The following is a 13842-nucleotide window of genomic DNA, read 5'->3' on the forward strand; positions in this document are numbered from 1 at the left end:
CGTGGACATGATGTTACTCTGCCTTGTAAAAATGTGATACAAGGTCAGCATAACTGTATCAGTACTACCTGGCTCTTCAGTGATTCACGCAGTTCAGTAGAACTCTTTGAGTTTGGGCAGATTAAAGAAGCCAAACCTGAATCAGACAGACTGAGTGTTTCTGCAAACTGTTCTCTGGTTATAAAGAAGGTCACAGATCAGGATGTTGGTCGTTACACCTGCAGACAGTTCAAAACAGCAACAGGATCACAAGAAGGTCCAGACTTTGTGATTGATCTGTCTGTTATTAACAGTGAGTATTTACATCTTAATGTTTTCAGCTCAAACTGTCCTGTTAGAACAACAAACTGAAACACCACAATAATTATGATCACAGTGATGAAGTTCATTTTTCTATTGTTGCTTTTCTCTTACAATATCTCCATCTTCACCAGTGTGTGTACATGAGAACAATGATAAAGCATCTTGAACAGCTCTGTGTTGACATATGAACACTGTAGACTCACAGTTGAGTGTCTGTATGAAGATAAAGAGAACATATCCTCAGACATGAGGCATCATCAAAAATGAGACTTGTTAGACTGTTAAACATCTCACCACTGTTTCCTCTCTGTTGTTGTTCACTTACTTTCAAGTCTTTTCTTACTGTCAGTGTCTTTAATGATGTTATTGTTTTTCTTTAGGTGAAGATGTGAAAACGACAAAATCAACAACAGTGAAGTTCACCACAAAAACATCATCGACAACAAAATCCACAACATCAACAATTAAAGTAGCCATGAAAATAACAAACATATGGACAACAAGAGAGGAAGTAAAGACATCAGGAGGTAGAAACTGAATCCCTCTTTTTGGTTGTCTGGTTCTTAGACAACAAGTTTACTATGTGTGGAAAAATTCAATGTTTAACATGTTTAATAATCTCTCCAGTTCGGTCAGAGTTTATCATCATTCCTGTGGGTTTAGTAACACTGTTAATCATTGTTGTGGTGATCATCAGATGGAAGAAAATTAAAGGTGAAAACATTCACAGATTAAAGTTTATAATAAGTTGACTCATAAGTAAACTCATCTTTTTTTCTCTTTTCAGAAAACAAAACACAATGTGGCAACAACACGGTGAGTTCAAATTCAGCCATGTCATCTATATCATCATCTATTAACTCTATAGTTTCATACCAGACTGAGCCTATAATTGGAGATTAAATATTGGTATTTCAGGAGTGGGACCATGCCTCCCAACATGCTCCTTCTGGTTCTCATGTATATATATGGGTTCCCCCAGTTCTACAGGCTGCTCGTTCTCATTTACGTTCCCCACCCTCCCTCTCCTTTTCAATTCTTTAACTTCTTTACTTCTGTTTTGTACATTGGGATCTGCCAGCCCTGGCAGCCACCGCCAGTCCCCTTTGAGGCCTTCCCCAAACCACTAAAACGCTGTCAAACCTAAAATGAGGGCGTGGGCCCAGCTAGTGAAATGATTTTTAACGATAAGTTCAGTGACATAAAGGTTCAAAGGTTCAAAGGGAGAAACAAGGACTGAGAAATACATTGAATTCATTGATTAAATATTCTTTAGATTAAATTTGTTGTTTACACTGAGCCGATTTTAAAAATAAAACTGTATTTTTTCAGGGACTGAGCTTAAACCCTGCAGATACTCAGTCTGGTCCAGGATCCAGTCAGGACATGGTGAGATCACACACTACTCCCAGTACAAAGTTAGTTTCAACAGAGAAGAGCAGAAACTGTGATGTGATGAGGACCTGATGCTGAACTTAAACAGATGTGAAACAGACTCATTATAAATCCACATATTACTGAGCAGTCATTGTGTTGTATTCACTGTGCAGGCTGATGCTGATGATGGTGTTTCCTACGTCTCCATCAGTTTCACCAAGAAGTCCAAGAATAAATCCAGGGTAAGAATTTGATATTCATACAGATGGTGTTAGTAATAACTTCACCATTTTCAAAGCTCCTGTCAGGTTATGTCTTTAAGACATTTTTGTATTATTTTCTTAAAGTCCCGTGGTGATCATGATGATGATGATGGTGACACTGTGACCTACAGCACTGTGAAAGCTTCCTCTTCACCTGCTGGAATTTCCCCTGATCCCAACAACCTCTACTCCACCATCAATTACCCAAAGAAATAGGATGTTACTCATGCTAAGTTTTTTAACTAGATAGATAGATAGATAGATAGATAGATAGATAGATAGATAGATAGATAGATAGATAGATAGATAGATAGATAGATAGATAGATAGATAGATAGATAGATAGATAGATAGATAGATAGATAGATAGATTAGTCAAACATCAAGTTATGTGATTATGTTTACTTGAGAATACAAAGACTGCAGGATTACTTTTTCATACCACTGCATGTGCTCATAGATTCAGTGGATTACTTTGAACAAGGTGAACATTATTACGATGAATATTATTACATTAAAATTCACCTTAAGGTTTCTTAAATCGATTTAGGTCATTTACAAAACCGTTTTTAAGTAGAATATAAAAACAAGTAAACAAAAAACTAAACCAACACAAAACACAAAGTTACAAATAGTGTACTAGTGAAAATAACATGTCTGATTGCACATGCCTACTTTGTGTTAACCAGAATCCTTAAATAGTAGTTAGTATTTCAGGGCTCTGGTGATGTGTCTTACTATGCCGTGCTGACCTGCTTTCCACCTTCATGGTACAGTAAGAAGAATCTGAGCTTTTTAATGCATGCTAAACTTTTTGCTATAAATACACCAACACTGCAGCAGTGCTTTCAATGATATCCTGTGATTATTGGAGTCAATATAGTGAAATAAATGTATGGGTTAAAGTACACTTTGGTCTATGCACAGACAAAGTATGTGATGGAACAGCATGGTTAGCAGGTGACAGCAAATATTCAGACTCACATATGACAGTGTTAGATAAATGAAAATATTCTGCATGTTCATATAAATACATTAATGAAACACTGCACTAAGATTAACATTAAAAACTATCACAGTAGTGATCTCCCTACAACTGTTTAATTCTGGAGCAATTTGCACTAAAAACAGAACTGTGTAAATGTTAGACTTTTCATTAGGCTGACATTTAGTAGTAAGCAGTAAGTGTGAAGTATAAGTAAACTGTTTTCTTTTCCAGTTTCATTAGGAAATTTATGATTACTCACTGATTGTACACCAAACTTTATGGTTCTTTTCTTAAATTCTTAAGGACAGTAAATTCAAGAAAAAATAGCAGCAAACAGACATTTGTCACCAGCTGTCTTCATGAGAAGTTCACAGAAAGAAGAAGTGCATGATATGCATGTGGTCAGCATTAGAGGGTTAAACCTGCACAGCTCTGCATATCCTCACCAAACCACTTCCCCTTCACAAAAAATACATACAAAAAAAGAGACAGGAAAGAAAAGGTTCAATGGGACCACCCATACATTTAATGGGTTTTGTTGGTTGTTTTTGTGCAATACTCTTTCCTGGCATCGTTGTATTATACTCAATTGTATTTAGCATTTGTATTCTATTTTATTCTATTGTATGTAGTATTTTATTTTATTTTATTTTATTTTATTCTACTATGTACAGTTCTGCACAGTATCTTATTGATATCTTATTCCAGTGGGTTCTTTTTCTTCTAATTTTTCTATGTAACTTTGCACTGTCCACTGCTGTAACAAAACAAATTTCCCACGCGTGGGACTAATAAAGGTTATCTTATCTTATCTTTTTCCTAAATGCTAGCACTGGTGACATGTGCTGCACATTCCCTATTTTATCTTTTATGATGGAAAATATCTGCTCTATCTTAGTTATTGAGCTGGGAGAGGACATCAGTGACAGTAACTGATGTTTTATTACATAGTATGTTTTTTTTATTTTATTTTTTGCGGCCTGTCTGAGACCTCAGAGCACAGTATCAGCAAGCATTTAATGTTCTCTCCAGTTATCCTTCCTGTTCTTTCATCTTCAATTTTAAATATTTAATTAATGGTTTGAACAGTTTTGTTTGTACTAACCCTTTTCTAAATAATGCATGAATGGCTCTGCTTACATTTCAGCTGTTATATGATTGGAAATTATACTCAGACAGCATTAAAAACAAGATAAAATGATCTAATATATGTCGAAATGTGTGAAACCTCAACATAGTATATTCTCACGCTCATCAGTGTCTTAACCATCTGTCAGAGGTTCATCTGGTCATCATGAAACCTCCAGAGCTCTGCTGCTGCTGTACCCACATTCTCACCAAAGCACTTCTGCTTCACTTCTTAGAAAACAACATCAACAAAAAATAAAAGACTTTAGAGGTCAACGAGGAACCAACAGGTCTCAAGCTACTAACACATCTCATTTAGTGCTCTTATCAGCAGTCACTGCTGCAGTATTACTGTTTCATTGTGAACAGTTAAATCAAATTCTGAGATTGAATCTTGACCTCTTTTTATGTGTGCAGGAAAACATCATCATGAACCTGTTTTCTAATAATAAACCAAACATACAGGAGACTTGGATTTATGCAACGACTTATCTCACTAACAGTCTTCACACGTTTAACTTCCTCTATTCTATTGTTGGGGGAGTCCAGCTTCATCTCCACAACATTACTGGCCTTGCTGGTCAGTTTATTGAGTCTGTTGGCATCTGTGACCCGTCACCTGATGCCCCAGCGTGCAACAGCATAGAGGATGGCACTGAGCATTGTCCGACAAATGTTGTAGGACCTCAGCTGCCTCAGAAAATAGAGACGACTCTGGCCCTTCCTGTAAAGTGCAATGGTGTTTTAAACCTAGTCCAGTTTATTGTCTATGTGTACTCCAAGGTATTTATAGTCCTCCACAATGTCCACATCGACCCCCTGGATTGAAACAGGGGTCAAGGGTTACCTAGTCTTCCTAAAATCCATGATCAGTTCCTTGGTCTTTGCCACGTTGAGCTGCAGATGATTCTGCTCGCACCACGTGACAAAGGAATTGACCACAGCCCGGTACTCTGTCTCATCATCCCTGCTGATGCATCCAACCACCGCAGAGTCATCAGAAAACTTCTGAAGATGGCAGGTCTCTGTGCAGTGGCTGAAGTCTGTGGTGTAGAGGGTGAAGAGGAAGGGGTAGAGTACAGTCCCTTGTGGTGCCCCTGTGTTGCTGATGACCTTGTCAGACACACAATGTGGAAGACGCACATATTGTGGTCTTCCTGTCAGGTAATCAACAATCCAGAGGCATCTATCTGCATCGCTGTTAGCTTATCATCCAGGAGGGTTGGCCTGATGGTGTTGAATCCACTGGAAAAGTCAAAAAACGTGACCCTCACAGTGCTCGCCGGCTGGTCCAGATGGGTGTAGACACAATTGAGCAAGTAGTTGATGGCGTCCTCAGATCCAAGGCGGGGCTGATAAGCAAACTGAAGGGGATCCTGATGTGGCCTGACTATGGGTCGGAGCTGGTCCAGGATGAGTCTTTCCAGAGTCTTTCGTCTCTGAGACTGTGTCATTTGTGAACGTGAGAGCAAGAACAGAGACAGAGACAGGCAGTGAGGATGTGCTTTTAACTTTTTGACTTTAGGTGATTCTTGGAAACTAAAGTTGAAATTTAAATGTGTTGTATTCAAAATAAACTTCACATTATAAACATAACACTCATATTCATAACATTTGATGCTTCACATTTCTCTTTTTTTCTCAACTGAGGAACATCCAACTGTTCTTGAATCTTCAGTGATACAGTCAGCTCAGTAGCACTCTTTGAACGTGGGCAGATTAAAGAAGTTAAACCTGAATCTAACAGACTGAGTCTTTCTGCAGACTGTTCTCTGGTTATAAAGAAGGTCACAGATCAGGACGTTGGTTGTATTCACAGATTAAAGTGGATCATAAATAGAAATAGAAATTATGATGCTGTCCCAGCATGGTATCCACCCATGGGCAGGGCCTACAGGGCCTGGAGCTGATTCAGGCAACTAGGTTGGAGATTTAAGCTGCTCGCTGACACTGCTTCCTCGCCAGTTTGTCAACTACCCTATGTTGGTAACCAGGCCTCACACTTCATGCCAGTAAGTCTCAAGTGCTTTGCTTACTTGTGATCTTGTGTTCTAGTTGCTCCCGGGTATTCCACAACGCTGAACAACTCATCCTGGAAATCCGGTTCACCTGCCTGCCCTCCTGCCCTTACACTACCACGGAACCTTCCCCGCTCAGGACAGCCGACACACACCACCAAACCCACCCGGACCGCACCCCCTCTCCTTCAACACTTACATCAGCCACCTGCACATTAAGACGAAGATTTTCATAGTTCCCACCCTCTCCAGAACTCCTCATTGGCTAAGATTTTAACACTGCTCTCCTCTCTTCCATATCGTACCTAATCACCAGCCCAGCTCCCGTTGCTTTCTTGGACCTGCCACCTTGCTTTATTCCTCTCTCCTAGCCAAGACCCCACACCCCATTTGTCAAGCCTTAAGCCATTGTAAATATCATCCTTGTGCTAGTTAATAAAATTTTTAAAACCTTTCCTCAGCCTCCGCTTTGAGTTCTCTGCACATGGGTTTGGTTTTGGTACTCGGCCTCCGGGCCTTTTTGTGACAATATACCTGTATGTGCACTGTAAATATGATCTTGAATGATAGTTTACAGTAATTTATTATGTGTCTTGTTTGATGCCCGTATTCATTATTATGAACAAAATGTTGAGTATTTTGGACTTTAGTAGTTGTTATAGTTTAGTCTCAGTTTTACTGTTGAATTTGTTCCCTTAGAGTTTCCTGTCATAGCTTTTTGTGCCAATTTTCTTATGCGAAGTTCATTCATGTGTCTGTTCCCACCTTTAGTTATGGTTCTCACTTCACTGTTTTATTGTCTTTGTGTTTAGTTTTACTAATCAAATTGTCTTTGATTATTTTCACCTACATCTCATCATCCAACTGCATCCACTTCCTGTAATCATGGTACCCTCATTTATAAGCATATAAGTCTTTATAAGTCTTTCCTTCAGTCTTTGTCTCAGTGTCTCTTATCCTGCCTGGGATTACTCAGTTGGTTTTGAACTCTGTTTATTCGTTTCGTGAACTTTGTATTTTGGACATTTTATCAGTGGAAATAAAGGCTTTTTAATGAGTCAGTCAGTCTTTTGTGTTCATTTTAGTCTGGAAACATGAACATAATTACTTTCTCTTCAGGTAAATGCAAATTCAGTGACTGCTAAAAGTACTAAAGGGTGTGTGTGTGTGGGGGGGGGGGGGGGGGGGATATTTTGAGTACACCTGAAACAGCCACAGTTGGACTGAAACTTATTGGAGAGAAGCTGCTTCTAGTTTAGTTCAGTAAGTGTCATCTACAGATTTCTGTCCACTGATATGAGGTTTAGTAGATGTGTACTCATTTAATCTATTTAAAAGGTTTTTAAATCATTATTTTAAAAGAAACAGGAAATGACAGCATTGTTGTCAGGTGACATATTAAATGCACAAACCAACACATGACACTCCAATAAAATAGCACTTCACTACCTTAGGATTAATAGAAACTCATTCAAAACCATGACAGTAGTGATCTCCCCACAATGATGGTTTAATTGTGGAGATATTACTACTAAATATCAGAAACATGTATTTTGTTAGATCTTCGACTAGGCTGACCCCAGTACTGAACACCTTGTGTAGTAAAGTGTAGTATAACTAAACTGTTTTCTTTTCCGGGCGCATTAGGAGACTGAGCTATAACAAACTGTTATTGTTCTTTTTTCCTAGTTTTTGCTGGGATGGACAACAAGGGCAAATAAACATTTGTTACCATCTGCCTTCATGAGAATTACACACAAGGGTTCATTACTCAAAGCTTTTCAACACAGTGCTCTTTGGCGCCATGTTGTGGACAAAAGCATGAAAAGCAGCTTGAATCTACAACTTGATATGAACTGCTTGATAGTGACTGCAGAGCTGAGTTTACAGCTTCTGTTTAATATCATGTGACAGTTCTGTGTGATATTGGGCTACCACTGTGGTGCTTTGAACGTGTATTTTTTGTGGGGGGAGGAGGGGAGAACAATGTTATGTCTGTTTGATTAATAAATTTTTGATGAACAAACTTTCTTTGTTTGAACATGAGCCATCGTGTGTTCTCCCTTTGTTTGACATCTTGACATTTGAAAACATAACTGACAAAACAATCTTTATAATAATAAAAAAACACTCTTATAGTAGTTTGGGAGTATGCTTGTGCTGTGAGGTCCATGTGACTGCGTGGGTATGTAGCCTCTCCTTAGCTCTGGATATAACCACCTTCTCTCTGTTTCAGTTGACTCTTGCTAAGTTCTCCATGTCACCTGTCTCATTTCACTGTGTTCAATAAAGTTTTGTTAAAGTCATCATCTTTCTGTCCATTTAGTCTGCTTTTGGGTCTACTACTGAATGAAAAATGACATCATAGTGCCGTATCACCCCATTAGATCTCTTTGCTGTCAGACTGCGGGCTGATGTGGTTCCAAGAGTATCTAGAATGGGAGGTCAGAATGGGAGAATGGGAGTGGTCATTGCTGCAATATTATCTTGTTTCCTTGCGAACATTAGGACTGAAATTCTGGTGTGTGAAGAATTTGTATCTTGACCTCTTTTCATGTGTCCTGAAAAAACCCAGCATGAACACTGTTTTCTAATAATAAGTCAACATGTAAACAATAGCTTCATTAATGCCACACTTACCTCATCTAACAGTCTTCACACATTTAACTTCCCCGTTTCTAGTGTTCATCACAATTTTTTCCATTGTTGTACAGTCCGTTTAAAGGGACGACAGGGGAGTCTGCAAAAAAGATTAAATATAAACGATAAAATTTAAAGATAATATTCATTTTGTATGTACACTGGGAGAGAGATGGAGCTAAGGATGGTTAAAAGCTATGAAGTGAAATAATTCATTCAGCAACACGAGACAAAAGGAGTGATGTCACTATGAGGAAGTGGGAAGGAAGTTGATGCTGTGTTCATCTCTGAGAGCAAGAACAGAGACTGAGAGAGACAGAGAAGCACGATGGCTGCATTCACATGGATTCAGATGTCTTCATTACTGATACTGATGCTTCAGTTTAAACGTCACACATTCAGTTGATAAAGTTCATTATTATCACAAGTGTTGCTTCCTTATTCTTCCTTTAACTCAGACAGTCTTGATGTACCTCCTGACTTTAGCTGACTCTTGGAAACTCAAGTTAAGCCTAAATAAGTTTTGTATTTAAAGAGCAAAGAGAGTTTTGGGCATTTCAACAAGGAGAGATAACTTGAAATAACTGAACATGATTTATTTAGATAGATAAATTAATGTATTTGGCGATTAGACTCTGATAACCCATGGCAGAAGCTCTACACATGGTTATTTTATCATTTAGCTCTGAGAGTAGAATTCGTAAGATTTTTGGTTTTCTTTTTTTTTTTTGCTTGTCCCATTTGGCTCTTTTGCCATCAGAATTATTGTCTAAAGGCAAAGAAAGATGCCCAACGGATTTACTTTACTAAATGGACCTACCCAGCCTTGCCATAATGGTGTATTTGATTTTATTTTCACTTGTTAAATATGGGACAGACTTGACTGGGGAAAAGAAATGGGAGAAAGAAAGGGAAATAAAAACAGTGGAGAGGAGGGACGGGGATAAAGGGCAAAAAACAAAAAACAACAAAATAAGCAGACAAAAAATACATATATTACATTATTGTGCAGCATGTAATATCGACAGCACACAGTGTGCTTTGAGGTAGGAGCCAAAAAGGGTGTAGTTTGTGTGTGTGAGCACCCGTGTGTACACCTGTGAGCATGGACGCGCTTGTATTTAAAAGGTTCCTTCCTGTAATGATCTGCTGGAGGGTGTGGGGAGCCACAGCCCCGTCCTCCAGGGCATGAAGCAGGTATGGAGGAGATCAAAACTCCAGACATCCAGAGTGCCAGAGTGACCGGCGGTGGGGGAGATAGGCCTCCATACCTTGGAGGGCCTGAGATGTCCCCAGAGAGGTGGCGTCTGATACCCAACCTGACATATAGACACAGACATACAGGCACACACAGATACAGACATCCATTCCCACCCTCATGCTCTCATATGCACTTTACTCAACACTCACCCAACGTGGAGACAAACATAGAGAGACACTGTATTTTTGAGATTTTTGGTTTTCTACTTTCCTTGCTGGTTATTAAGCTAAGGCTGATGATGTTTAGTGTACAACAAAAGGTAGAAGACCAAGATCAGAAAAACATGTTCATCACTGCTCTTTACATTTCTTCTTTTGTAGTTGATTGCTAGTCTTTATTCCTCATTTTTATCTCTGGTCTTTCTTGTTGAGCTGCAGTAACTGATGTTATGGTTGTTAGCACCCCCTCTGCTAGGGGACAGGAGGGGAGTAACATACACGAACCCTCACACGAAAACTGAGTAAAATAAAAGGTTTTATTGCAAACTTCAAACAAAGGACCGACAGAGCTGTTCAAAAGACCACTGGGCGACCAATTAACATGTAAAGCATTAACACAGGAAAAAAAAGTAAAAGTTAAGGGTTAACTAAGGCAAGCTAGCATCACAAAACTCACATCAAACTAAGTTCAACCATATACAGGGTTTAACAAACAAAGTTCAAAAAGAGAGGCAGGTGAGGAGGACACGGCACAGCAGCAGCCCTGTAGCGTGAAGGCTCTTCAGCCTTTTATAACTGCAGATGGACACAATCAGCCACTTATTGGCTCTTGGAGTATCATGGCATCCCCAGGTAGCCAATCACCTGCATGGACTGTCACACTTCAGTCTGCATAGAAGAGGGCCGGCACAGGTCTCCAAGTAACCAGTCATCCACGAGTCCTGGCATGTTTGGATTTTCTTGAATAAAAAAAGGCAGTCTCGCTCCCTTCGAGGCTCAGGGCCGTAACATGGCCTATATTATAACTTTAATGTTATCTGTAACTATTTTTCTTTGATTTGGGGGTATGAAAATAAATCAAAAAAGTCAAAAGTATTTGAGATTTTATTGTATCTTTTGCGGCGCTTTCTCTCTTTGGCATCTCACACACATCTGATCCATGAACCTCAGACCACAGTACAAAAAACTATTATTGTCTCCAGTCTGACTTCCTGTTCATCTTCAGTATTAAATCTTTACCCTGCTAGTTTAAACAGCTCTGTTTGAACTGAACTCTAAACAGTCTTTTCTAAATAACATATAAATATATCTCCTGTGATATGTTTATATATAATTGCAAATTATACCCATATTGCATTAAAAAATTGGATTAAAGGATGAGCGATGTGGGGAAAAAGTGTGAAACTTAAAAACAGTTCAGTCACACACTTGTAGATGTGTCAGAAGTTCATCCGGTCATCATGAAACTTTTCGAGCACTGTTGCTGTTGAACCCACATTCTCACTAAAACACTTCCTCTTAACTACTGAGAAAAATTAGAAATAACAGGTATCTGACCACTAACACCTCTCATCTGTGTCCTTGTGACTGGTGCAGTCACCACTGTTAGAGCTGCTAATAGTGGTGACTGCACCAGTATCAGAACCTTCACATGATTCATGTATGCAGACAGACATCACCATGGAAACTGTTTTCTAATAATAAACCAAATGTACAGAAGAGCTGCATTAATGTCAACACTTACCTCATCTAACGGTCTTCACACCTTAAGTTCCTCTATCCTGTTATTGATTATTTTCTACTGATGTAGAGTCCTTGGTGATACGAGAGTCTGCAAATTACATTGAATATAAAAGTTAAAATAAAGTTCTTCACTTATTTAATATTTACATTTGGAGAGAGGGGGTAGGTAAGGAAACACCAAAGCTAAAAACTGAAATAATTCAGACACAGAGGAAAAGAAAAGGAGTGATGCCACTGTGAGGAAGTGAGCAGGAAGTTGATGCTGTGTTCGTCTCTGAGAGCAAGAACAGAGACTGAGAGAGACAGAGAAGCACGATGGCTGCATTCACATGGATTCAAATGTCTTCATTACTGATACTGATGCTTCAGTTTAAAGGTAAGTGTACATAGAAACACATTCAATTATTAAACTGCATTATTATCACAAGTGTTGCTTCTTTTTCTTCCTTTAACTGAAACAGTCATGATTAACTTTTTAACTTTAGCTGACTCTTTAATACAAAAGTTAAATCTTAAACTTGTGTTGTATTTAAAATAAACTTCACATTTTAAACATAACACTCATATTCATAACATATTTGATGTTTCACATTTCTCTCTCTTTTTCTCAACAGGAACAACTGAGCAACATCAAACTGTTCAAACTGTCACGGTTGAACGTGGACATGATGTTACTCTGCCTTGTAACACCTCGTTACAAGGTCAGCATAACTGTAACAGTACTACCTGGATCTTCAGTGATTCAGGCACCACAGTATCACTCTTTGAGTTTGGGCAGAATAAAGAAGCCAAACCTGAATCAGACAGACTGAGTCTTTCTGCAGACTGTTCTCTGGTTATAAAGAAGGTCACAGATCAGGATGTTGGTCCTTACACCTGCAGACAGTACAAAACAGCAACAGGATCACAAGAAGGTCCAGACTTTGTGATTGATTTGTCTGTTATTAACAGTGAGTATTTACATCTTAATGTTTTCAGCTCAAACTGTCCTGTTAGAACAACAAACTGAAACACCACAATAATTATGATCACGGTGATGAAGTTCATTTTTCTATTGTTGCTTTTCTCTTACAATATCTCCATCTTCACCAGTGTGTGTACATGAGAACAATGATAAAGCATCTTGAACAGCTCTGTGTTGACATATGAACACTGTAGACTCACAGTTGAGTGTCTGTATGAAGATAAAGAGAACATATCCTCAGACATGAGACATCATCATGAGACTTGTTAGACTGTTAAACATCTCACCACTGTTTCCTCTCTGTTGTTGTTCACTTACTTTCAAGTCTTTTCTTACTGTCAGTGTCTTTAATGATGTTATTGTTTTTCTTTAGGTGAAGATGTGAAAACTACAAAATCAACAACATCACTGACAACAGCATCAAATAATCAATCAGCAGGTCGAGACTGAATCTCTTTTTTATTAAAGTCAAATATTTATATATTTATAATTATTTATGTATTGTATTTCAGACTGGCTCTTAACTGTGTGTGGAGAGATTCAGTGTTTTGTTTTACATGTTTTAAATATTTCCAGTTCAGTTGTGGTTTACTGACATCTAAAGTCAAATCATTAACCGTACGCTCTGTGTTTCTTTTAGATTCAGGTAAAGACTCGGAAATAGCAACATCAACAACAGTGAAGTTCACCACAAGAAAATCAGCAACAGAACCAACAAACATATGGACAACAAAAGAAGAAGTAAAGACATCAGAGGGGACACTGACACCAAATAATCAACCACATGGTAGAGACTGAATCTGTCTTCTTTGGAAATTTTAATGTCAGACTGAGTCTTGTCTGTGTGTGGACAGACCGTTCTCACTCCCGAGGCATAATATACTTACGATTTGTCATGTCTCAACCCTAACCATAACCTTATCCCTAACCTTAACCACTTTAATGACGTTAGATAGTGTTTTCCAAAGTGATTTAAGTAAAATGAACGTACATGTGTAGATTCATTTCAAACGGTTCTCAAGTTTCCTCATTTTTCCGATCTCGTAATATAGGGACATGTTGGGTGCCCGGAAGTGTGATATACTGACGATTTGTCACCTAGCGTAAAATGTTAGGCTTTGGGAGTGAGAACATGTTGGTGTGCAAGAAATTCATTGTTTAACACATTTTAATAATCTCTCCAGTTCAGTCAAGGTTTATCGTCATTCCTGTGGGTTT

The 13842-nt window shown here is 38.5% G+C and overlaps 1 protein-coding gene across 1 annotated transcript; it reads left to right on the plus strand.

Moving 5' to 3' along the window:
• The first annotated feature begins 778 nt into the window (after positions 1-778).
• On the plus strand, positions 779-2294 carry LOC145420684 (uncharacterized). The gene is made up of 5 exons (XM_080290122.1): positions 779-1017; positions 1091-1119; positions 1636-1692; positions 1854-1922; positions 2028-2294. Exons 1-5 carry the CDS (start codon positions 885-887, stop codon positions 2157-2159), a joined length of 420 nt encoding a protein of 139 aa, XP_080146248.1. The 5' UTR covers positions 779-884; the 3' UTR covers positions 2160-2294.
• Positions 2295-13842: the final 11548 nt, after the last annotated feature.

This window comes from Astatotilapia calliptera, chromosome 15, assembly GCF_964374335.1.
Source record: "Astatotilapia calliptera chromosome 15, fAstCal68.1, whole genome shotgun sequence".
Classification (NCBI taxonomy): domain Eukaryota; kingdom Metazoa; phylum Chordata; class Actinopteri; order Cichliformes; family Cichlidae; genus Astatotilapia; species Astatotilapia calliptera.

Excerpts from the sequence above, each read along its gene's own strand:
- LOC145420684 (XM_080290122.1), top strand. The coding sequence starts at position 885 with ATGTGTGGAAAAATTCAATGTTTAACATGTTTAATAATCTCTCCAGTT. Across the intron at positions 1,018-1,090 it reads CAGATGGAAGAAAATTAAAG|AAAACAAAACACAATGTGGC; the intron begins GTGAAAACATTC and ends TTCTCTTTTCAG. Across the intron at positions 1,923-2,027 it reads AGTCCAAGAATAAATCCAGG|TCCCGTGGTGATCATGATGA; the intron begins GTAAGAATTTGA and ends ATTTTCTTAAAG.